The sequence below is a fragment of the Trichomycterus rosablanca genome, chromosome 15 (assembly GCF_030014385.1).
Source record: "Trichomycterus rosablanca isolate fTriRos1 chromosome 15, fTriRos1.hap1, whole genome shotgun sequence".
Lineage (NCBI taxonomy): Eukaryota > Metazoa > Chordata > Actinopteri > Siluriformes > Trichomycteridae > Trichomycterus > Trichomycterus rosablanca.
This window is the reverse complement of record NC_086002.1, coordinates 12,484,257-12,510,000: the sequence shown is the minus strand read 5'-3', so window position 1 is coordinate 12,510,000 and position 25,744 is coordinate 12,484,257. Positions and strand designations below refer to the sequence as shown.

The 25,744-nt window shown below is 43.9% G+C and overlaps 1 protein-coding gene across 1 annotated transcript in view; it reads right to left on the bottom strand.

The window, feature by feature from the left end:
• Positions 1-25,744, bottom strand: part of kcnq5b (potassium voltage-gated channel, KQT-like subfamily, member 5b) — a 170,924-nt gene that overhangs the window by 21,490 nt on the left and 123,690 nt on the right. The window contains exons 3-8 of the mRNA XM_063009305.1: positions 14,647-14,773; positions 8,460-8,635; positions 7,066-7,191; positions 3,540-3,650; positions 3,075-3,170; positions 1,053-1,141 (exon numbers count right to left, since the gene is read on the bottom strand). Coding sequence (XP_062865375.1) covers positions 1,053-1,141; positions 3,075-3,170; positions 3,540-3,650; positions 7,066-7,191; positions 8,460-8,635; positions 14,647-14,773 — 725 coding nt within the window. The remainder of the gene's footprint in view (positions 1-1,052; positions 1,142-3,074; positions 3,171-3,539; positions 3,651-7,065; positions 7,192-8,459; positions 8,636-14,646; positions 14,774-25,744) is intronic.

Here is a 25,744-nt window from a genome sequence, read left to right as displayed (position 1 = left end):
TCATGACAGGACAGGTAGTTACTGGTTACACAAGATTCATCAGTTCAAGTTTAATGTCAAACACAGTCATGGACAATTTTGTCATGCCTTTGGACTGTGGGAGGAAACCGGAACTCCGGAAGGAAACCCACAGAGGCACAGGGAGAACATGCAAACTGCACACAGAAAAGACTCGGACCGCTTTACCTGGGAATCAAACTCAGGACCTTCTTGCTGTGAGGCAACAGTGCTACCCACTGAGCCACAATAATTACTGAGTTACAGTAATAAGGTTCAGTATTCAGCTTAGTTTTATTTAGCAGTTTTATTGTTTAAATGTCTGCAACCTTCAGGTAAAATTAGCCACCTTTGTATTTTAAGGTTTTAATGTGTCTTCAGATGTTATAAGAATATAACAATACAACGTCTTTACAAATTGTACCTGTGCCAATAATAATCCATATTATTTTCTGTCAAATAATAATTTCTGAAAACCCATCTGAATGTGTAATTTCACATAAAAATAGTCTGACCTTAAAATAGTTGTTCAACAATAGAACTGATGGTGACTCAAGTACTAACCTACAGTATTTTTAAATTATACTGGTCTACCACATTTGAAATAAATTCATCAAATTAAACTTGATGTTCAGTAAAAATAAGTACATACAGTATTTAGATAAATAAAAAAGCCTATAGAATGAGAAGCAATCACAAAAAAAATTCATTCACAGATAATTAATGATGAAAGGTGGATGCATGCAGCATCTAAATCAGCAGCTACACGTGGTTGTACCTACTTTGTAGGACTGCAGGTATGCAACGCCTTCAAATGTGGCTTCCAGGTAGCAATGGAAACCGAGTTCTCATCAGCTGCATAGCTACGCCAAACACACTGCATGCCAAAAACACACAAACAAACAAACAAAACCAAGAAAGAAAAGGACACCAAAGAAAAAAGGGGGACAAGGCCGTAGTGAAAGTAAGGAGGGAAAAACACAAACAAAGAAAAAGAAATAGGTTAGTAAACAGCATTGTTAGGTTTTTTGGTATAAGCAGGCATCTATACATGCCTGAGCGCATGGAGGGCAGATTCAAAATGATGCCACGTGGCTTCCATGTAAGGACGACTAGCATCAGTGGAGTAGTAACGCCACGCTGCCTGATACATGACCATGAAGAGACGTGGGTTGTTACACGTATATATATATACATTTATATGTGTAAACACATACACAATAACACACACTGCTGGGCAAAAATGAGCCAAACCCAAAATTGCATAAATATTTCAGATAAAATATTTAGCCTGAAGATATTTTGGAACATTTTAAACACTCTGACATGTGTGGGTCATGAATTTCTCTTTGCGTACAAGAAGACTATTTGAGTACATTTCCTTATTTTGAGCATTTACCCCACCAAGTGTAGCGACAAGCAGTGACGAGCACATGGTGGCACAGGTCCCACGAGTGCAAATTCTCAGTTCCAATGATTTGTTTAGAGCAGCGGTGCCCAATACGTCGATCCCGATCTACCAGTCGATCGCACAGTGCACGCTGGTAGATCGATCGCGCCTCTTTCAAACAGGTCAATGTGATTGACATGAAATGTGGCCACTGTTCCTTTAATTGTGGTTTGTTACCATAGCTACTCCTCAGCCCACCTAAAGCACAGCGAATCTAGAAAGTTTTCATTCATTAGTAGCCAGTTTGCTCTACTTTTGCATTTTTCCTTTTGTAACCTACACTGTTTGTGAAGATAAATATGCAACCAAGCACAAATAAACCAAAAACGTTTCTATTCGTGCAAGAACACTGCAAAGACGTTTGTTTTGTTCATAACCCTACAATCTGTCATTCACATGAAGTCGAGGGACTCCTCTGGACAATTTTGGAACTTGCTGGCTGAGGTAAAATATCCAAACATATAAAAATGTGCCACATATTTGACTGCCAGCATTTTTTGGATCAACCTACTTGTGTGAAACAGCCTTTTCCCACATAAAAATAATTAAGTCTAAATATCGGTCCACGCTTACTGATAAACACTCGGAAGACTGCTTGAGAATTGGTATCAGCAGCTACTGTTCAGACTACATAAACCTGGCTGATACCATTCAGTGTAAATCATCAGAATAAGGTTAGTGTGATCTTTCTGTTGCTTGCCCTGTAAAGCTGAATATCAATATAGGAACTGAAGTGCATTTAAAAAAGCGTCAAAGTAGATCATGATGACTTGTCGACTGAAATTGTAGATCTCAAGCCACAAAAGTGTGAGCACCCCTGGTTTGGACCATAAAAAAGAATTTTGGTTTTGGCAAGGAGGGTGTGTATTCGCCCTACAATTCCTTCTTATTCACCCATACTTCTGTACAGGCGCTTTGGGCAACCAAGGTCCTTACACAGCATTAATACTTCCACCCCTTAGTCCAGTCTTTCCCACCCAGCAGACTGGAAGCCAATTTTGTCTGCTGCAAGCATTAGTCAATTGTGCCTGCTAGAGGGCGCACAGCCGACCGGAGCTTTAGCAGAGCCAAGATTCGAAACCGGGGGCTCAGAATCTCAGCACTGGTGTAGGCCTGTGATTTTTTAAGGATTTTAAACTCCAGTCCAGCAGACCACAGTGAGAGACGTTACTGTCAGATAATAAAACCTTTCTCTTTCAATTAATGCAATATTAATATTAATATATAAATAAAACATTTTAAACAGCTAGTGAAACACAATAAGATCATAAACAGATTAAGAAACAGGTCCTTCCCAAGAGCTGTGTCCTCCATCACACCTCACTGACTGTTCATCCCACCTCAAATAGACTGTCATTCTGCACATTGTGGGCATTTTGCACATATTTGAACATGTGATTTATTATGTCACTTTATTAATTAATAAATTCATACTGGAGTTTTATAGTTTTTTCCTATGTGAATATATTATAATATATTTTTTCTCTTTTTTGGAGAGTGTCACACTTAATTTCATTGTACACAGGTATGACAATAAATGTTCTATCTAATTATATCTAATAAAATTGTCACAGCCTGATTTTCCCCATCAGTAAACAAATATTTGCAGTAAACAAATCAGTTTCACCTGGATGAGGCAGGCTGCAGGATTCCTCCTCTTCTCAAAGTGTTTCTGTCTGTGCTGCTCCTGAACCTTCAGAGCAAAACCTGAGCCCAGGATGCCCTGGAAGCACAAAAGTAACATGAATAAAATCGGCTGGACTGGTGTTGCAGTGTACGGCACAGTGGCTCGGTGGAGAAGAAGGTCCTCGGTTTGATCCCCAGGCGGGGCGGCCCGGGTCCTTTCTGTGTGAAGTTTGCATGTTTTCCCCGTGTCTGCGTGGGTTTCCTCCAGGAGCTCCGGTTTCCTCCCACAGGACACTGAATTGCCCTAAATATGAATGGGTGTGTGTGTATGCGTGTCTGCCCTGCGATGGACACCCGTCCAGGGTGTTACTGTGTGCCTTGCGCCCATCGAAAAGCTGGGATAGATAAGAAAGTGAGTGAGTGGTGTTGCAGTAATTTGAAGTAAGACAAGGGGTCCAATACTCACCGCAGGTAGAGCAAAGAACGAAATGCCAAGTAGAGCGAAGCCGGCCGAGAGCATCCGCCCTGTCCATGTCTTGGGAGTTTTATCTCCATAGCCGATGGTAGTGAGAGTGATCTGTAGAATGCAACAGAATAGACTAATCAGCTAGACAGTCAAACAAAAACAATTCTCAACAGTTGCAACACAGTAAACAAACACTCAAAATATTGTAATAAGTAACCAAATATACTCTGGCATTAAGATCCTTAATTTAGGAATTCGAAACAGCAAAACATTTATTGTAAATGACAAAGTAGATAGAAAGAATAATTAATAATTTATTTGCGGGTTTGCTCAAGGTTCCTTTCAGTACCGGCATGACTGTGCCCCTGTGTGCAGAGCCATGTTTATAAATATATGAGCCTTATGAGTTTAAAGAGCCTCTGGACTTAATCCACCAGTGACGGAACTTCAAAGACCCACTGCACACATTTAAAATTGTTATTTGGAGTGTCTGACACACTACAATATCCTTTGGAATGTTTTCTTTGGGGTTGCCACAGCAGATCATTCTGGACTGTGTCAAAGTAACATCCACATGGATGGCAGGACCCAAGGTTTCCCAGCAGAACATTGCCCAAAGCCTCACCCTCCTGGTGCCATGTGTTCCCCAGGTAAGCGACGCACACACACACACGGCCATCCACGTGATGTAAAAGAAAACGGGATTCATCAGACCAGGCCACCTTCTTCCATTGCTCCTTGGTCCAGTTCCGATGCTCACGTGCCCATTGTGGACAGTGGTCAGCATGGGCATCCTAACTGGTCTGCGGCTATGTAGCCCCATACGCAACAAACTGCACCTTTCTATCAGAACCAGCATTAACTTCTTTAACAATTTGAGCTACAGTAGCTCATCTGTTGGATCGGACCACACGGGCCAGCCTTCGCTCCCCACGTGCATCAATGAACCTTTGGCCGCCCATGACCCTGTCGTCGTTCTACCACTGTTCCTTCCTTGGACCACTTTTGATAGATACTGACCACTGTAGACCAGGAACACCCCACAAGAGCTGCAGTTTTGGAGATGACCCAGTCGTCTAGCCATCACAATTTGGCCCTCGTCAAACTCGCTCAAATCCTTTTGCTTGCCCATTTGTCCTGCTTCTAACACATTAACTTTGAGGATAAAATGTTCACTTGCTGCCTAATATATCCCACCCACTAACAGGTGCTGTGATGAAGAGATAATCAGTGTTTTTCACTTTACCTGTCAGTGGTCATAATGTTATGCCTGGTTGGTATATATAAAAATATAATAGTTTCCTTTCCTTTATCTTTATGTGATTTTCTTCCTGTCTAAACAAGACCATGATTGGTATTGAGCAAGTGACCCTTTCCTCTGAATAATGGGTAACCTACTGATGGAGTCACTTCATCCACAGACTTGTTCATGTGCATCCAGAGAATAACACCGCCATCATTATGGCTCATTATGATTACTCTGTTTAAAAATGAAAGAGCATTTTACAAACACAACCTAAAGAGAGAGAGCCATTCAATGAAAAATAATTACATCTGATCATTTGGCAGACACTTTGAGTTAATTTGACATGGAAGGAAGGCACATTAAACATGTTAGATTTATGATGTTTGTTTTTATTGTTTTGCACAGAATCTAACAAGCAGTATAAGCGACATGCAAAACGCATGTCTAAACATGAGCTCACTCGATTAAGACACAGAGCTAAAAACAGTAGTTAAAGCATTTTAGTTATAAGTTTCTGTACCCACACATACTTCAGAATTACACCAGACAGTATTGGTTATAGAAATCAGAGGTTGAAATCCTGTCTGGTTCTACACACCAAACTCACCAAATCATGTCTTTATGGACCTCTGCTTTGCATACAGTGGTAGCCTAAGGGGTAGAGCTTTGGGCTATTAACTGAAAGGTTGAGAGTTTAAATCTAAGTTCTGCCATGCAGCCACTGTTGGGGAGGAACATCTCCTTGTTTCTACACTCACTGTCCATTTTATCAGCTCCACTTACCATATAGAAGCACTTTGTAGTTCTACAATTACTGACTGTAGTCCATCTGTTTCTCTGCATGCTTTATTAGCCCCCTTTCATGCTGTTCTTCAATGGTCAGGACCCCCACAGGACCACTACAGAGCAGGTATTATTTGGGTGGTGGATCGTTCTCAGCACTGCAGTGACACTGACATGGTGGTGGTGTGTTAGTGTGTGTTGTGCTGTGACCTCACTGTTACTGCTGGACTGAGAATAGTTCACCAACCAAAAACATCCAGCCAACAGCGCCCTGTGGGCAGTGTCCTGTGACCACTGATGAAGGTCTCGAAGATGACCAACTCAAAGAGCAGCAACAGATGAGCGATCGTCTCTGACTTTACATCTATACGGTGGACCAACTAGGTAGGAGTGTCTAATAGAGTGGTCAGTGAGTGGACACGGTATTTAAAAACTCCAGCAGCGCTGCTGTGTCTGATCCACTCATACCAGCACAACACACAATAACACACCACCACCATGTCACTGTCACTGCAGTGCTGAGAATGATCCAACACCCAAATAATACCTACTTTGTGGTGGTCCTGTGGGGGTCCTGATCATTGAAGAACAGGGTGAAAGCAGGATAAAAAGGTATGTAGAGAAACAGATGGACTACTGTCAGTAATTGTAGAACTACAAAGTTCTTCTATATGGTAAGTGGAGCTGATAAAATGGACAGTGAGTGTAGAAACAAGGAGGTGGTTTTAATGTTATGGCTGATCGTTGTAATAAATATTGTGTATTTTTAATAGCAGGTAATCCAGTGGTGCATCAATTAGTGTGGGTGCTGCACCAGGACTCTGAAAAACAAGGTTTAAACTGTATGCAATGTCTGCATCAGTTTCCTTTGTGAACTTTAGTTTCCGCCCCTCCCAAATACATATAAACTGTGTATTTTCTGCTCTAAAAGGCTCTGTCTGGGTCTAAGTGAGTAAAAGAAAAGGTGATTGTATGGTGTCCTGCGATACACTGGCTTGAACAGACTGGGTCTGCACTAGCCCTATGCTTTTATTTTTTCTGCCTCCTGGGTAAGAGAGGTGACATTCGTGTTTTTCATGTTGCTCAAAGCAATCCCTGACAATTTGTGACAAACTGGGCATTAGTGGCCTTCTTGGGAAGGGGGGGGGGGTCTAAAACTTCTTCTTAGCTAGGTCACAACAAGCTGTGACAGTGGACTATAGCATTAATGTATAGTAATAACTAACTGGCCGCTCCACTCTGTGTTGTGGGCTTCAGGTTGGATTTGAACCTGAATCTTTCACTCAAAGACAGTTGTAGCCTAGCGGTTAAGGTACTGGACTGGTATTCAAAAGGTTGCTGGTTTAAGCCACACCGCTGCCAGGTTGACACTGTTGGGCCCTTGAGCAAGGCCCTTAATCCTCAATTGCTTAAACAGAATACTGTCACAGTACTTTAAGTCTTTGGGAAAAAAGTGTCTGCTAAATGCTAAAAATGTAAATGCAGAGAGTAACCCACCGTGCCCCACCACAGAGCATCAGCATACGTGGTAAACTCCTTATTATGGTCCTTTTCCACAAGATAAACCAAGAAGGAGGCAAAGATAAGCACCAGAAAGCCGATATACCAGGCAGTCACAAGTTCCTGAAAAACAGACAAGAAAAAAAACTTCAGTGTCATGTATGGATACTTTATTATACACACATTATCATGTCTATCTCTACTTTAAATGTATATAGTTACATAATATAAAGCATCTTTCTTAATGCACAGTGTATCAGCACCCCCAGTAACTCCACTTTGTTGACTGTATTACTAAAGTAGTAGTCAAATTGCACGGTTGTATCTGATTACATAAAATGCACTCCATAGTGAATACAAACCATCCACACCATGAGTAGTTACTAAGGCTATGTACATACTATTTAATACAGTTTGATGTGATTTTAGATGCTTCTATTTTTTTCTTTTTGCATTTTTGCCCCAATGTTCCTCCCAATCTAGTCATATCCATTTCCCCGATTGGATTACGCTTCCTCTTTACTGATGTTGACCTCCACTCCTGACTGAGGAGAGCCGTGACTTACACACGCCCCCTCCGAGACGTGTGTACTAGCCGACTGCATCTTTTTACCTGCACGAGCCGAGTTCATATGGGGCTCAGTTTCACGCCCGGAGAGTCACGCACTGATCCCATTATCTGGGATCAGAGGTTGTAATCAGGCACCCTCCCTGTGAACAAGCCAATCATTGCTCGTGTAGGCACCCAGCCTGCTGAGAAGTCAGCTCTGGTGTGCTGGCGTGTTTTACTTCTGTGCCAGTCTGGTTCCTCTCAAGGTTTCTTCCTGTATTTTTAAGGGAGTTTTTCTTTGCCACTGTCGCCCTCGGCTTGCTTAACAGGGGTTTTTGGTTTGTTGGTCCTGGATTCTGTAAAGTCGCTTTGAGACATTGTCCAGTGCAAAAAGCGCTATACAAATAAATTTGAGTTGAGTTAAATTTTGACTTGCCACCTGAGCTTAATTTTGACTTGCCACAAGATGCTTCTAGTTCTGATTCAAAATGAATACATAAAAGAAAGTTTGCTGGATTTATACTGTATTTTACACCAAAAACCCTGTTCATGTTACATTTTTACACTTACATTTACAGCATTTAGCAATTGCTCTTATCCACAGTGACTCACAATTGTGTCTTAATCACAGTTAATCTAAAATTGTTCAATATAACTGTAGCAATAATTCACAGTCGGCCAAGTCCAAAGTCCAAGTCCAGATTATTAGAGTGTGTAAATGTATTTTATGTCATTTAAAAATAATTAATTACAGGGGCCATGGGCTTAATCTGACTCTGTGAAACTCCAAATGTATTAAACGTTATGTTCATGTAAAACCTGCTGTTTTTCATCAGCATACCTTGCTGTGTGCGTAAACTACAGATCCCAGAAGTTTCCAGGTGCCTCCGCGTCGGTCCATGCGCACCATGCGCAAAATCTGCAGGAAGCGCAGGCTCCTCAATGCTGATGCAGCAAAGATGTTTCCCTGGCTACCGGCCGAAACCACAGCAACGGAGGCGATCAGCACTATAATGTCTGAAAAAGGGAATGGTGGAAGAAAGAAACAGAGAATAAGTAAATGTAGTTTTAATTTTCATCAGTCATGCTTTAAGAAAAAAGGGGAAAGCCGGGTTCAGAGGGCCATAATCCGTATTTACAATTTTGTGATTTGGTTACAGGAGTAAAATTGGGAATGGGAACTGCCATCAGATTTGTTACAGTAGCACAGTAGCAACAGAAACTACTGTGTAAATTATAATGCTACCAGTGAGAACAAGAAGTGTAGTTTGACTTGCTATAGTACTATTAGACAGGATCTCTGGTATGATTGGTTACTGGGCTTTGATCGGTCCCAGTAAGTTTTAGGGAACAGACTATGAATAGCTGGTTGATCAGACTGGGTCCCAATCCATTACAGTGAGGCATAAAGGAATTGGTTACAGCATCATTGTGGACGAAAACATCAAGGGTATTGAGAACTGGAACTGCACTCCAATTGGTTACAGTGCAATTCTTCAGTTATAGAAGCATTGAGGACGTTATTACATTAGATCAGTTACAAGGACTCTGAAAGCAGGTCCTGTGGCCTAATTATCCACAATGGCATTGGAAACAGGAACGAACCTTTGATTGGTTACAATTGGTTTCTAGAGACAGACTGGTAAGTCAGACTGGGTCTCAAAATTGTGGTCTGATCCATTACAGTGAGGCATAAACTGCGGTAGAAGAACTGGTTACAACATAATTAAGGATAAAACATAAAGGGTACTGAGAACTTGAACTGTATTCAAAATGATTACATTTTATACCCCTTTAGTTATAGAAGCATTGGGGAAGATATTGCATTTGATCAGTTACAAGGACTCTGAAAGCAGGTACTATGGTGGCATTGGGAACAAGAACTAACCCTTTGATTGGTTACAATAGGTTTTTAGAGACAGACTGGTAAGTCAGACTGGGTCTCAAAATTGTGGTCTGATCCATTCCAGTGGGGCATAAAGGAATTAGTTACAGCATCACTGTGGACAAAAACCGGAACTGCAATCCAATTGGTTACAGTACAATCCTTTAGTTATTGAAGCACTGGGGAAGGTATTACATTAGATCAGTTACAAGGACTCTAAAAGTGGGTAGTGTTGCCTAATTACACACAATGGCATTGGGAACAGGAACTAACCTTTGATTGGTTACAGCATGTTTTGAGGGACAGACTATAGATTGATGGTTTGTTAGACTGGGTCTTGAAGTTGTGGTCTGATCCATTATAGTGGGGCATAAAGGAATTGGTTACAGCATCATTGTGGATGAAAACATCAAGGGCATTAAGAACTGGAACTGCATTCCAATTGGTTACAGTGCAATTCTTCAGTTATAGAAGCATTGGGGAAGGTATTACATTAGATCAGTTACAAAGCCTCTAAAAAGCAGGTACTGTGGCCTAATTTTCCATAATGGCACTGGGAACAGAAACTAAACTTTTGATTTGGAATTACAGTGTTGTTGGGGGGGGTCCTGACTCACTGACTCACTGAAAAATAAACTACATTTTGATCAGTTGCTGAAGGACATGTTGTATTTTAATGTCAATCTGGCATCAGCTTACATTTAAACACATGATAACACAAAGGATGGTGATCAGATGTGATAAGTTTAACCAACGCAAAAAAAATTGTAACCAAAGAGCTACTGATCTTTTGATCTTTTACTAAATACAGTTGAGCGTCTGGACAGTTTGATCTTAGGGGCACAGTGGTAAACTGCACTAGCCCGCTACTGCTGGAATGCAGGTTTTCAATCCCCAGCGGTGCTAACGGCTTGTCGGCTATCTATGTACAGACATGAGTCTACAGACAGGCATGCCGAGGTCCTGCGATGGAATAGCTTCCTGTCTGGGATACGTTACTGCAATGTGCCCAGTGATTTCAATGAAACCAGACCCTGACCAAAAGCAGTAGTACGATAATAAAATGATGACTATGAATATGATCAGGTCCAAGTCCTTAGAAACCAGATGTTTCCCTAATTATCTGTGTTATGGCACTGATAATGAAGTTAAATAGCTAGTAGATTTAGCTATTCTAACGGCTTACCACCAGACAGAGGGAGATTTCCACAGAGAGCTTAACACACACATGGAAGTTCATGCTGTGCTCTCTGAATTTCTCTGTCGCTTGTGTCGGGACTTTAACCAGATAGTAGATGGCCAAATCTCCATTCCTAGTTTCTCCAACGCTAAATGTGTCTGACCTAACTGAGACTGCGGTTTTCACTATGGTGAGCCAACATATTAGCCTATTATCCGTGCCCTTAAACAGACGCCTGATTTTGATTATTATTGTTATATAGTATAGCCCAGGACTAATGTACAAAAAATGAGACAGAGAAATAAGACGGAGAGAAATGGAATAAAAGACAGAGGGGTTATAGGAAGTACACACAAATCCCACATCCACTTAACAAACCCTCAAAGTACATAAACAGCTTCAAGCCTTGGGCAGAACAATAATATTGGCTTTCTCTATTTTACCTCGCATCCCATCCATCTCCAGCCCATAAAAACACAGCCTCACTGCTCTGATACTCCCAGACGTATTGGTTTATGACATAAGTAATAAGGCTGATACATTATGTTCCGGCTCTTTCAAAAAAAGGAAAAGAAAAAGCAGGGCTACTAAGTCATCAACTTGGTGGACAGAGTGTGGACATGCTGAAAATGACATAAAACAAACAAAGGACACATCATTGCAGTGCACAGCAACAAGTCTGAGGGCGGAAGCAATAAAATGTAAAATATTCATAGTACAAATAGCATAAATATTAAAGTTAAAGTAGAGGAAAAACAAAATACCCCAAGGTTACCCATGTCGACATGAAATGAACTAAAGTTCTCTCTAAGGGGACTTAGTTAGAGGTTTAGTATCTAATCCAGTGGTCCCCAACCACCGGGCAACAGACCGGTACAGGTTCGTGGGTCATTTATTACCGGGCCACACAGAAAGAATAAATAATTTATTTATTTTTTTCTTTCAGTTTTATTGACAGTCACATTCTCTTTTAATAACATCTGTCTGTTCCTCTTGACACACCTATTTCAGTCACGTGATATTAAAAAATGAAGCCCTTAAGCTAGCTAAAATGAGCAAAAAATAAGCTCAGGGCCGCTCAGGTGGCGCAGCGGTAAAGTACACTACCGCACCAGATTTGGGGTTTCGAATACATCGCATCGAATCTCAGCTCTGCCTTTCTGACTGGGCTGGGCGGCAGCATGAACAACGATTGGCTGTTGTTCAGGGTTAGAGGGTAAGAAAGTCGGATCATAGGTCCTCATTACTGGTGCAACTGCGGCCCCTGCTGGCTGACTGATGGCACATGCACAGGGCTGAGGAATAATGCTTATGGGGGTGTGGCCCTCCGTACACAGTGCTCGTCGGTGTAAGAACTCGACTCGTGCAGGTGAAAAATGGCAGTTGTCAGTTGAGAGGTGTCCTCAGTCAGCGGTGAAGGGTCGAATCAGTATAGAGGACGCAATCAGGGTAAATGGACACGACTAGACTAGGGGAGAAAAATTGGGGGAAAATTTATTTTTGCGGCACTGATTCAACCAATCGTGCCACCCTTATTTAATACGAGTTATGTTTTTCACTAATGACTGTAACACACTTGCCTACAATTTCACCACTGCAACCGCAAAAAAACACATACACATACCCTCACACGGCTATTTATTAAAAAACACCATCCATTACTGTGTCTATTCCCGAATGAAAATCACGAGGTCAGGACTAAGTGCTGTAAAGAGGCACAAAGGCGCAGGCACGTACACACAGGGTGTTATAGTTCACGGCTAATGAGTTCCTCCTCAAATACGCATGATGAGTTCAGAAGCGCTGGGAACGGTACGAGGAGGTCAAGGCTCACCATGGCCTCATTACATGATGGTTAAAAAGGGTTTTAAAAGATTGCCCTTGCAGGTTTAGAAGGTCTGGAACACAGGAAAAAAGAAAAAAAAAGAAACTAGACTGTATTTCTGCTGGAACTATGCATAATATTAGATACCAGGTCTGACAAGTTCTTTGTTAAAAAATACAGCGCCAGACAAAATGAACATAATGGTTGAAAAAAAAGAGTTGCCAGATTGGCATGGTAAATGAGCAGGTAGCATGCTATGTACTTGGCAACAGGTAATTTGTACTTTCCTCCCTCATACATATTCCTATGAGGAAGAATCACACATGAAAATTGCGAGTCCATACAGATGGAGGCATTGAAAGTGTTCCTCATTACGTATGCTGTTCCATTTCCGAGTGTTTAGGAAGCAGCTTGTTTTGTCCATAATTCTTCTTTAAACTCCTAATTCTAGTTGTGAATCATTGCAAGCTGTGTTGCTGGTTGAGCAGTTTTAAAAAGCTTTAAAGTCTGGCATCTTGATCACCGATCAGGCATAACATTATGACTACCTTCTTGTGTCTACACTCACTGTCTATTTTATCAGCTCTACTTACCATTTCATGCTGTTCTTCAATGGTCAGGACCCCCGCAGGACCACCACAGAGTAGGTATTATTTAGGTGGTGGATCATTCTCAGCACTGCAGTGACACTGACATGGTGGTGGTGTGTTAGTGTGTGTTGTGCTGGTATGAGTGGATCAGACACAGCAGCGCTGCTGGAGTTTTTAAACACCTCACTGTCACTGCTGGACTGAGAATAGTCCACCAACCAAAAATATCCAGCCAACAGCGCCCCGTGGGCAGCGTCCTGTGACCACTGATGAAGGTCTAGAAGATGACCAACTCAAACAGCAGCAATAGATGAGCGATCGTCTCTGACTTTACATCTACAAGGTGGACCAACTAGGTAGGAGTGTCTAATAGAGTGGACAGTGAGTGGACACGGTATTTAAAAACTCCAGCAGCGCTGCTGTGTCTGATCCACTCATACAAGCACAACACACACTAACACACCACCACCATGTCATTGTTTTTATGGTTTTAATGTTATGGCTGATCAGTGTACAGTGTATACATGTACTTGTGTCATAATCTAAAAAGACCTTAATTTGTTAAGTTTATTCATCTTTTTGTTGCTATGCTTGCATAGTGTCTTAAGATCTAATATGTTATTAACACCTCTATGGTTAAATGTATTTTTTTTACAGTTTAGTTGGGGGGTGGGGGTGGGGGGGGGGGCACGGTGGCTCGGAGGGTAGCACTGTCGCCGGGGTGGCCCGGGTCCTTTCTGTGCGGAGTTTGCATGGTCTCCCCGTGTCTGCGTGGGCTTCCTCCGGGAGCTCTGGTTTCCTCCCACAGTCCAAAAACATGCAGCCAGGTTAATTGGAGACACTGAATTGCCCTAAAGGTGAATGTGTGTGTGTATGTGTGTCTGCCCTGCGATGGACTGACGCCCCGTCCAGGGTGTTACTGTGTGCCTTGCGCCCATTGAAAAAGCTGGGATAGGCTCCAGAACTCTACCCGCAACCCTAATTGGATAAGCGGTTAAGAAAGTGAGTAAGTAAGTGAGTTTAGTTGGGGAGTTCGGTAAGGGGGTGGATTTGGTCAGGACAAAAATTCCAAGGGCCTGTGCTCAAGTGGTGCAGAGGTAAGCCCACAATCACTGGAATCAAGGATTTGAATCCCCAGTTGGTCGGGCACCTAAATACAGACATGATTGGCTATATCTTAGAGTGATGGATGGTGTCCTGTCCGGGGTATGTTACTGCATTACACCCAGTGATTCCTGGGAAACCAAACTCACCATGACCCTGACCAGGATGAAGCAATGATAAAACATAAAATAAATATTGATATTATTAATATATTATTATTAATTACTAATAATTAATTAATTAATTAATTAATAACATAATTAATAGAATATGCTATTTATAGCTAAGCTTTTTTTCTTGTCTGAAAACAATAAACATCCAGAGAGCCTCTGTATTTGGTTTTGCATCAAACAGTGAATTCACCTCTGATCTAGGCTCTGATCTACTTCTGTATTGGGTTTCCCTACTTCAGTCTTTAATGACATCAAGAGCCATCATGCTTACCTATGATGCAAAATGGCTTTCGAGCAAAGCGCAGTCGTCCCTGCAGTCCGCGGTATCGGCAGCAGCAACCTGCCGACCAGATCCGCACAAAGTACTCCAACCCAAACACCCCGATCATCACAAACTCCTGTTGGATGTAGAAAAAAGATGAAAGTAATCAGTTTTACTTCAAAACATACTTTTATAACATGGTAAGATGCTTGTAAATGATTGATTCTAAAGAAATCACAAGAACAGCTGTATTCCAGAGGTTTATTATTTTGGACCTACACTGATCAGCTATAACATTAAAACCACCTCCTTGTTTCTGCACTCACTGTCCATTTTATCAGGTTTTATCATTTTATCACTGTGTAGCTCTACAATTACTGACTGTAGTCCATCTGTTTCTCTACATACTTTTTTAGCCTGCTTTCACCCTGTTCTTCAATGGTCAGGAACACCACAGAGCATGTATTATTTAGGTGGTGGATTATTCTCAGTACTGCAGTGACACTGACACGGTGGTGGTGTGTTAGTGTATGTTGTGCTGGTATGAGTGGATAAGACACAGCAGCACTGCTGGAGTTTTTAAATACCGTGTCCACTCACTGTCCACTCTATTACACACTCTATACCTAGTTGGTCCACCTTGTAGATGTAAAGTCAGAGATGATCGCTCATCTATTGCTGCTGTTTGAGTCATCTTCTATACCTTCAGTATCCCACGGGCACTGTTGGCTGGATATTTTTGGTTGGTGGACGATTCTCAGTCCAGCAGTGACAGTGAGGTGTTGAAAGGGGGCTAAAAAAAAGTATGTAGAGAAACAAATGGACTACAGTCAGTAATTGTAGAACTACAAAGTGCTTCTATATGGTAAGTGGAGCTGACAAAAATGGACAGTGAGTTTAGAAACAAGGAGGTGGTTTTAATTTTATGGCTGATCAGTGTATTTAAATGCATGACATGACTTTTTAATCCAGTTCCCTTTGTTCTTTAGCCTTTGTTTTAGCTTGATCGTACCTTTAACATGTAATATAATAGGATAATACCTACCAAAGTGTCCTGTTGTAATATAGTAATATGTAATATGTCTATATAATAATAGACATGCTGGGTGTAAAGAACAGGTCTTCTGCACCAGTTTTTTATCTTCTCATAACAGGACAGTTCGTCAGTAGTTATTTTGCTTATACCACAGCCACTTAAAAACACTCATAATAAAATCAGGAACACAACAAAATATTTACCATGCTGTAAAATGTTATTCAGTGGTTGCATTGATTAAATATTTAACATGGCTTGTTCTGTGTTCAGTTTGCTTTTAGTTTCTTGCAAATTGCTCTTAATAGCTTGAAAATGATTGTGATCTGCGTAATTACAAATACACTAGCAACATTACCATCTATTAAAAATGAATAAATAAAGGCAAATAATAAAAGAAATGCTATGTAAATGTTTTATTTAACAACAGCAGTTTTTTTTCCCCCCAGCTGTAATCAACACACCATGGGAAGCGTTTAATTATGGATACGTAGTTTGCTGCCAAGTTTAATTGCTTATTTGTCATGCTTCATCTCTTCTATCACCTTAATTTCTTCCTCTTTTAAATGTCTGTTGTTGTGCTGATTGTTCCAGTGCTAACTCTACTGCCGTTCCTCTACTCCACTCAGACTGTGTGCTCTTCAATCAGAATAAAACAGCACAAAATAACACCAAGGCTATAAACTGCTATTATAGCTTGTTGTGATAATTACATGCACCAACATGGTTATGTTCAATCAGGTGCATTGATTAAGCACTGTGATTAAACTTCTGATCAGGTCAACTTTAAACAGATCATCAGAATTTAGTGATTAAAAGTATTTAAGGCCATTCTTTCCAATTCAAACAAAGTTACAGTGGTACCTTGTCACTCAACGTTGCTTAAACTCGAAATCTTTGAAACTCGACGCACTTTGTGGAGACATTTCTACCCTTAAAATGAACATGTTCAGCCTTTACATTTACATTTTTTTTTTTATTTCAAATTAACAATGAACAACCGCTTCGTTTAGCGCTTGGCTTAAATGGTGCAGTGAAACGTCATCAAAGTGCGTGTAAGAGACAGATCTGCATTTGTGTGGAATAACAATCATATTCACTCTGAAAGAGTCCACATGTATCTGTGTTTAGCTGGATTTTCCTCACTGTATCACTTATGAACTTATAGCTGGGGATGAGAGTCAGCTTTTCTGAGTCTAAAGCACATTGTTAAAAATAAATAAATAAATAAAGCTTAATGTGGATTAATGTACTAAAAGAATGACACAGCAACACTAAACTTCTCTTAAAAATGACTGATCATTATTAGGATGCCTGCGGTAGCTGGTGAACGACTCCCGGGTTCCCGGCGAAGCAGGCGTTACAGAGCTCAGGAAACAAAGGCTGTAAATAGAAAGCCTTCTAATTAGGGCTGATTGCCCGCAGCTGGGAGCTGGCTTATTTAAGCCAGCTCTGCGCAGCAGCGGGTGTCGCACCTTTTGTTCTTTTCTCTCTCAGTGGCAGTTCGTCCATGCTCCTTTTTAGGGTCAGCAGGTATCCCCGGGTAGCAGCTAGGCTAGTCGGGTGTGTAGACTGAAAGGTCGAGGTAAATAGCTTGCTTTATTTCCTCTAGGGCCAGTGTGGTGCGACGCCGTGCAGTCCGCGAACTGCTTTTGTTTTTATCTTGCCGGGTTTGCGCTAGCGGCTTTGCTAACCGCTAGCATCAGACACCGGTGAAAGCCCTTTTCTAATAAACACATTACCGTTATTGTGTCCCGATCTCGTAACCGCTGGGTGGCGACGCCGTTAAGCACTCGGCTGGCGAGCCTACTTCCCCTGTTCGAATCCCGACCATAGCTGTGTCTGTCATCACTGATTATATTTCTCTCTTTTTCAGATCGGCGTGCTTTTCTCTTGGAGAAGCCAGTTAGAGTGTTCGCCGATTGTGCTCCGCCTTGACCACCGCTTCTTGGGTTGGTCTACGGCGAGCGTTCTTCTCCTATTGCGGTCCTACCGCAGCGCTTAGCAGCGCTTCTGGTTGAATTAAAAACCCGCGCTCGAATAGCGCGGTGGTAACGCACCCGGCGTGCACCGGCACGACCCTGGTTCGCGTCTCACCTCATATTTATATTTTTCTTCTCTTTCTCAGTTTCCATTGTCCGCAGTGTCAGCGACATTATCGGAGTTTCCGATTGTTTTTGGTTGTTCCAGTTTTTACCTTTCTTTTGTATTTTGCTTTAAAAGATAAATAAATAAAATTATTCTTTTATTTAAAATCTGCGTTTGAGTCCTACCTTCTCCCACATAACAGAAAGGTGCGACCATAAAATGGACTCAGCAGATTCCTCAACCGCCGCGGACGCGCTACGCCACCAAGGCGTGGCATTAGGTAGACACGAAATGGCCATCAATGAGTTGGCTCAGCGGGTAGCTGCCCTTGCCCAGCAGTTGCCGGCCACCGCTGCCACTCCTAGCTCCGTACCCCCCGCTAGTCAACCCAGAACCCCGGACACTCCCCTTCCTCCTCCCGAAAGGTTTTCGGCAGAGGCTAAGAGATGTCGCGGGTTCCTTTTGCAATGCTCACTAGCGTTCGAGCTGCAACCCGCTCGATACCCCACCGAGCGGTCCAAAGTAGCGTATATTATATCCCTCCTTACGGGAAGGGCTTTAGAATGGGCCACTGCCTTATGGGAGCAAGATGCTCCAGAATGCGCCTCAGAAGAAACCTTTAAGGAGGTCCTTAAAGAAACCTTCTTCCACCCTTCGGGAGGTCGCGAGGCAGGCCCTCGGCTATTAGAGCTCACTCAAGGTGCACGCTCAGTAGCCGATTACGTGATAGAATTTCGGACGCTAGCTGCTGAGTGTGGGTGGGATGAGGCAGCCCTCATCGCCATTTTTCATCGCGGGCTAGGGGGTAAAATCAAAGATGAGTTAGCCACTAGAGACCTTCCATCTACTCTCAAGGCCTTTTATAAACTGGCCACAACCATAGATACCCGTCTGCGTCAGCGAACGCGGGAGCGGGGTTACTGTCCCCCGTTCACCCGTTCGCAGACCCCTCCTAAACATTCTCCACCCGACCTGGATCCCGAGCCCATGCAGTTAGGGCTAACCCAGGGGGCCGCCCCATCACCATCGGGCTCGGTACCCCGACCCCGACGGTCGTTAAACGAGTAGGCCATCCTCGTACCAGGGAGCCGAGGAAGGGCCGATTTAACATCCCTGCTCAGGGCCTATTCCTTCAGGCCCAGTTGTCGTGGGGGTCGGGAGACACAGACCTCAAGGTCTGTGTCGATTCAGGCGCGGTGGGGAACTTCATTGACATCAATCTGGTGCGCAGGCTGGGGATAGGGGTCCAACCGCTAGACAATCCGGTCTCGCTCCATGCCGTGGATGGAAGAGCCGTAGCGGGCAGCCCGATTACCCAACAGACTAAAGCTCTCACTTTACGTCTGCAAAACCACGAGGAACGGATCACCTTCCTAGTGACTCACGTTCCTCATCTCCAGGTGGTTTTGGGGTACTCGTGGTTGCAAAGACACAATCCCCAGATCGACTGGGCCTCCGGATCAATCTTCATCTGGGGAACGAGGTGTCGGGACTCGTGCTTACTGCAAGCCGGCACGATTTCCGATCCATCCGAACCTAAGATGGAGACCCCGGATTTGGCAACTGTTCCTCCTGCGTACCATGATTTACGGGAGGTTTTTAGCAAGTCCAGGGCGCAGGACTTGCCCCCCCATAGACCGTTCGACTGCGCCATCAATTTGTTGTCTGGCACTACTCCTCCTAGGGGGCGCCTTTTCTCGCTCTCCGGTCCAGAAAAGGTAGCCATGGAGGAGTATGTGCGCGAGGCACTAAAGCAGGGGTTCATACATCCTTCTTCCTCCCCAGCCGGGGCAGGGTTCTTTTTTGTGAACAAGAAGGACGGCACTTTGCGCCCCTGTATCGATTATCGCGGTCTGAATGCCATCACGATCAAGGATCGGTACCCGCTGCCGTTGATGGCCACGGCTTTTGAAGCCCTTCAGCGAGCATCTGTTTTTACAAAGCTCGATTTACGCAGCGCGTACAACCTGATCCGGATCAGGCAGGGGGATGAGTGGAAGACTGCGTTCATTACGCCCACTGGCCACTATGAGTATCTAGTGATGCCCTTTGGGTTAATGAATGCCCCCGCAGTTTTCCAACGTTTTATCAATAAGGTCTTACGAGAGACCCTTGACAAGTTCGCCTACGTATATCTAGACGATATCCTCATTTTTAGCCGGTCCATCGACGAACACATAGGGCATGTCCGACGAGTCCTCCAGCTCCTTCTCGATCACCATCTTTTCGTCAAGCTGGAGAAGTCCGTCTTTCACTCCCCTACGGTGTCCTTCCTAGGGTTCATTGTTTCTCAGGGCACCCTTCGCATGGATTCGGCCAAAATAAAATCAGTGGAGAGTTGGCCAACCCCAAGTTCTGTTCGCCAGATGCAAAGGTTTTTGGGCTTCGCAAACTTTTTCAGGCGATTTATCCAGAACTTTAGCACCGTCGCTGCTCCTTTAACTGCCCTTACTGGTAAGGGTCCTTTCAAGTGGTCGGTGCAGGCCCAACAAGCCTTTGACAGGCTAAAATCTCTCTTAACGACTGCTCCAGTTTTGCAGTTGCCAGACCCAGAGAAACCCTTCGTAGTCGAGGTTGATGCCTCTGAGGTCGGGGTAGGGGCAGTTCTGTCCCAGAGAGTGGGGCCAGGAAAGAAGCTGCATCCGTGTGCTTTCTTTTCGCACCGCCTGACTCCGGCTGAGCGGAATTACCCGGTCGGAGACAGGCAACTACTAGCTATTAAGTTGGCTTTAGACGAGTGGCGACACTGGCTCGAGGGAGCCAAACATCCTTTTCTTGTTTGGACTGATCACAAGAACTTGTCGTTCATCCAACAAGTGAAAAGGATGAATTCACGTCAGGCCCGGTGGTCCTTATTTTTTGGTAGGTTCCACTTTACATTGTCGTATAGACCGGGATCCAAGAACGGTAAACCGGATGCCCTGTCTAGACAGTGGGAACCGACTAGGCCGGAGACCGGGCCTGATCCCGTGATTCCCTCGACCCAGATAGCTGCCCCAGTCACCTGGGGTATCTCAAAGGTCATTCGGGACGCCCAAAGGGCTGAACCCGACCCCGGTGGGGGACCTCCTGATAGACTGTACGTACCCTCTACAGTACGTCATCAGGTCTTTGAGTGGGCCCATTCTTCCCCTTTCGCGGCGCACCCAGGCGTGACTAAGTCCCTGGTTTTGCTGCGCCGAAGATTTTGGTGGCCGGGGATGGAGAACCAGGTACGTGACTTTGTCCGTGCCTGCTCTGTGTGCGCTCTGAACAAGAGCCCCAGAGAACGCCCGAGAGGTCTTCTCCAACCGTTGCCGATACCTTCAAGACCGTGGTCCCATATTGCCCTGGATTTTGTGACAGGTTTGCCAAAGTCCAGGGGGTTCACGGCGGTATTGGTAATTGTTGACCGATTCACCAAATCTTGCTTGTTTGTTCCGCTGCCCAAGCTACCATCCGCCATGGGCACTGCGCAGATCATCCTGCAACATGTGGTGAGAGCGCATGGGGTCCCATCAGACATTGTGTCTGACCGGGGCCCACAGTTTGTGAGCCAGTGCTGGCGGGCCTTTTGCCAACTTATTGGCGCCAAGGCCAGCTTATCCTCAGGGTATCACCCTGAGTCGAATGGGCAGTCGGAGAGACTGATCCAGGATCTGAGCAAGATGCTCAGGTGCCTGACGGCAGGGAATCCGGCCACGTGGTCGGATAAATTATTGTGGGCTGAATTCGCTCACAATACCCTGCATCACTCGGCGATAGGGATGTCACCGTTTGAAGCTCAGTTCGGGTACCCTCCTCCGCTCTTTCCTGAGCAAGAGCAGCAGGTAGCGGTCCCGTCTGTACAGCTTCATGTCCGCCGCTGCCGCGCCGCCTGGCGCAAAGCAAGGCAGGCACTTTTAGCCACCCAGCGCTCCATGAAGCGCACCGCTGACCGCAGGCGGCAGCCGGCTCTCACCTTCCGGCCGGGCCAACGCGTTCTTGTGTCGACGAGGAATCTCCCCGTCAGAGGTGTCCCTCACAAGTTGGCACCCAAGTACATTGGTCCGTTTAAGGTGGTAAAGCGGATCAACCCGGTGACATATAGGTTGGAGCTTCCTCCAAGGATGAAAGTGCATCCAACTTTTCACGTCTCCCAACTCCGACCATTTATGTGCGGGGGAGTTTCACCCCCTCCCCAACCTCCCGCCCCTCGTATCATCCAGGGTGCCCCTGCCTTCACTGTCCGCCGCCTGCTGGATAATAGGAAGGTTCAGGGTAGCACCCAATACCTGGTGGATTGGGAGGGTTATGGCCCTGAGGAACGTTCATGGGTACCGGCTCGCCAGATCCTGGACCCTGAACTGATCCGCGAGTTCCGCCGGAACCGAGCAGCGGGTCTTGGGACCTCAGGAGCTGTCCCTAGAGGAGGGGGTTCTATTAGGATGCCTGCGGTAGCTGGTGAACGACTCCCGGGTTCCCGGCGAAGCAGGCGTTACAGAGCTCAGGAAACAAAGGCTGTAAATAGAAAGCCTTCTAATTAGGGCTGATTGCCCGCAGCTGGGAGCTGGCTTATTTAAGCCAGCTCTGCGCAGCAGCGGGTGTCGCACCTTTTGTTCTTTTCTCTCTCAGTGGCAGTTCGTCCATGCTCCTTTTTAGGGTCAGCAGGTATCCCCGGGTAGCAGCTAGGCTAGTCGGGTGTGTAGACTGAAAGGTCGAGGTAAATAGCTTGCTTTATTTCCTCTAGGGCCAGTGTAGTGCGACGCCGTGCAGTCCGCGAACTGCTTTTGTTTTTATCTTGCCGGGTTTGCGCTAGCGGCTTTGCTAACCGCTAGCATCAGACACCGGTGAAAGCCCTTTTCTAATAAACACATTACCGTTATTGTGTCCCGATCTCGTAACTGCTGGGTGGCGACGCCGTTAAGCACTTGGCTGGCGAGCCTACTTCCCCGGTTCGAATCCCGACCATAGCTGTGTCTGTCATCACTGATTATATTTCTCTCTTTTTCAGATCGGCGTGCTTTTCTCTTGGAGAAGCCAGTTAGAGTGTTCGCCGATTGTGCTCCGCCTTGACCACCGCTTCTTGGGTTGGTCTACGGCGAGCGTTCTTCTCCTATTGCGGTCCTACCGCAGCGCTTAGCAGCGCTTCTGGTTGAATTAAAAACCCGCGCTCGAATAGCGCGGTGGTAACGCACCCGGCGTGCACCGGCACGACCCTGGTTCGCGTCTCACCTCATATTTATATTTTTCTTCTCTTTCTCAGTTTCCATTGTCCGCAGTGTCAGCGACATTATCGGAGTTTCCGATTGTTTTTGGTTGTTCCAGTTTTTACCTTTCTTTTGTATTTTGCTTTAAAAGATAAATAAATAAAATTATTATTTTATTTAAAATCTGCGTTTGAGTCCTACCTTCTCCCACATAACAATCATAAGTTCTCTCCACTAATTAAATTCCTCGCTCGTTGTTTTAGTACAATAAGTCACTTTGTCCACCGCCACTTAACATCAGAAAAGTGTATTTCAGTGTTTTTATATTATATTTGTGTTATTTTCTGTGTATAAGTGTCAAAAACCCTATTATTTTACGTCAGCCTACTATACACCGACCAGGGATAACATTATGAGCACTGACAGGTGAAGTGAATAACACTGATTATCTCTTCATCACAGCACCTGTTAGTGGGTGGGATATATTAGGCAGCAAGTGAACATTTTATCCTCAAAGTTGATTTGTTAGAAGCAGGAAAAATGGGCAATCGTGAGGATTTGAGCAACCAAATTGTGATGGCTAGATGACTGGATAAGAGCATCTCCAAAACTGCAGCTCTTGTGGGGTGTTCCCGGTCTGCAGTGGTCAATATCTGTCAAAAGTTGTCCAATGAAGGAACCGTGGTAAACCGGTGACAGGGTCATGGGTGACCAAGGCTCATTGATGCACGTGGAGAGTGAAGGCTGGCCCGTGTGGTCCGATCCAACAGACGATCTGCTGTAGCTCAAATTGCTGAAGAAGTTAATGCTGGTTCTGATAAAAAGGAGTCAGAATACACAGTGCATCACAGATTGTTGCATATGGGGCTGCATAACCCCAGACCAGTAAGTTAGGAAGGTGGTCATAATGTTATGCCTAATCAGTGTATATGCAGTTTTATGGGATCATGGAACGCATTAACAGGTTTCCCATACATCCTTATGAAACTCAACGTCTTTTAAACCCAACACCACTTTTTTGGCTGCTCTTGTATTTGGGCGTCGCCACAATGGATCATTCCAGTCTGCATACCTGATTTAGCACAGATGCCATTCCTGAAGCACCCCTTCTTGGGACCGGCACTGAGAATGTACTGACAAGTGCACCTTTCAACATCTTGGCTGTTTGGCCACCCCAAGCAATTTTTTTGTGAAAAACATATTATATTATTATTAAGAGCTTTATTGATACAGGACAGTTTTCCACAGGTTTACAATGTTCCTATCTAGGGGAGCTCTAGTACATACGATGCTCTGAGCTTTCGTATGTTTTACTAGACAGGCACATAAACACAAAATGAACTTTCACACAAACGCCCCCTTGTGTAGGCTTTATGTTACATCTTGTAAACCACAGTAGGACCAGATTGTACAGAGTAGAGCAGAAAAAACATGCATTGTTTGTGTGGCCTGGGCCGTGTAAAAAAATATGGACAAAATTTGGGTCATTTGAAAAACCCTGTACTAGAGGGTCTTTAATGTAATATTTAAGGAGGAGTTAAAGAGGATGAATTACTGTGGATAAATATAAACAAACAATGTAATAAATGCTCTGGTACATAATCTTGCTTTAATTTCAACTCAAATTTAAATTAAAAAGCATTTGATCGCTTATATGACAGTTTGCTCTCATATATACGTAAATCTGAACCTGTGTCACAGTTAGCATCCTGCTGAAACAGCTCATTAACATTCTACTTTACTTCATCATACCCAAATGTTACCCAGTAATGAATAACTGGGATTTTACACCAATCAGGCAATTAATATTCTTAATATTGTTTTGATTCCCCTTTTGCTGCCAAAATTAGCTATGAAGCTCCATACACAACAAACTGTGATGCACTGTGTATTCTGACACCTTTCTACCAGAACCAGCATTACCTTCTTTAGCAATTTGAGCTACAGTAGCTCGTCTGTTGAATCGGACCACACGGACCAGCCTTCACTCACGTCCATCAATGAGCCTTGGTCGTCCATGACCCTGTCACCGGTTTACCACTGTTCCTTCCTTGGACCACTTTTGATAGATACTGACCACTGCAGACCGGGAACACCCCACGAGAGCTGCAGTTTTGGAGATGCTCTGACCCAGTCGTCTAGCCATCACAATTTGGTCCTTGTCAAACTTAAATCCTTACGCTCATTTTTCCTGCTTCTAACACATCAACTTTGAGGATAAAATGTTCACTTGCTGCCTAATATAATATATCCCACCCCCTAACAGGTGCCGTGATGAATCATCATAATGTTATGCCTGATCGGTGTATGTATGGACAGTTAGCACACAGTTAAATGGCTGGTTAGCCTGCATACATTAGGTGCATGGAAAACTGGGAAAGCTGGTTGCTATGAGATGGCAAACAAGGTTTGGGGAACAAACAACAGTGGTATCAGTATCATTTCTTTGTACCTGTCAGCTACGTATATGTTTAAGATAAGTAAATTGAATTAACAAGATTCTTGTTTTTCTTGTTGAGTTTAATAAAATAAATGTATTAAATAAATTATTATGTGATTTTCAGCAATAAAATGACCTGTAAAATGTTTTTTTTTTTTTTTTTTTTTTTTTTTTTTTTTTTTTTTTTTTTAAGTTAAACCACTGACTTTATTTTTGGCTTTATTTTTAATTTTTTTTGCAATTTTCCCCCCAATTTTCTTCCCTAATCTAGTCGTATCCAATTACCCTGAGTGCCTTATGCTTCCTCTGTACCAATACTACCTTCTGACACGTGTGCAGTACCGACTGCATCTTTTCACCTGCATGAGGCGAGTTCAT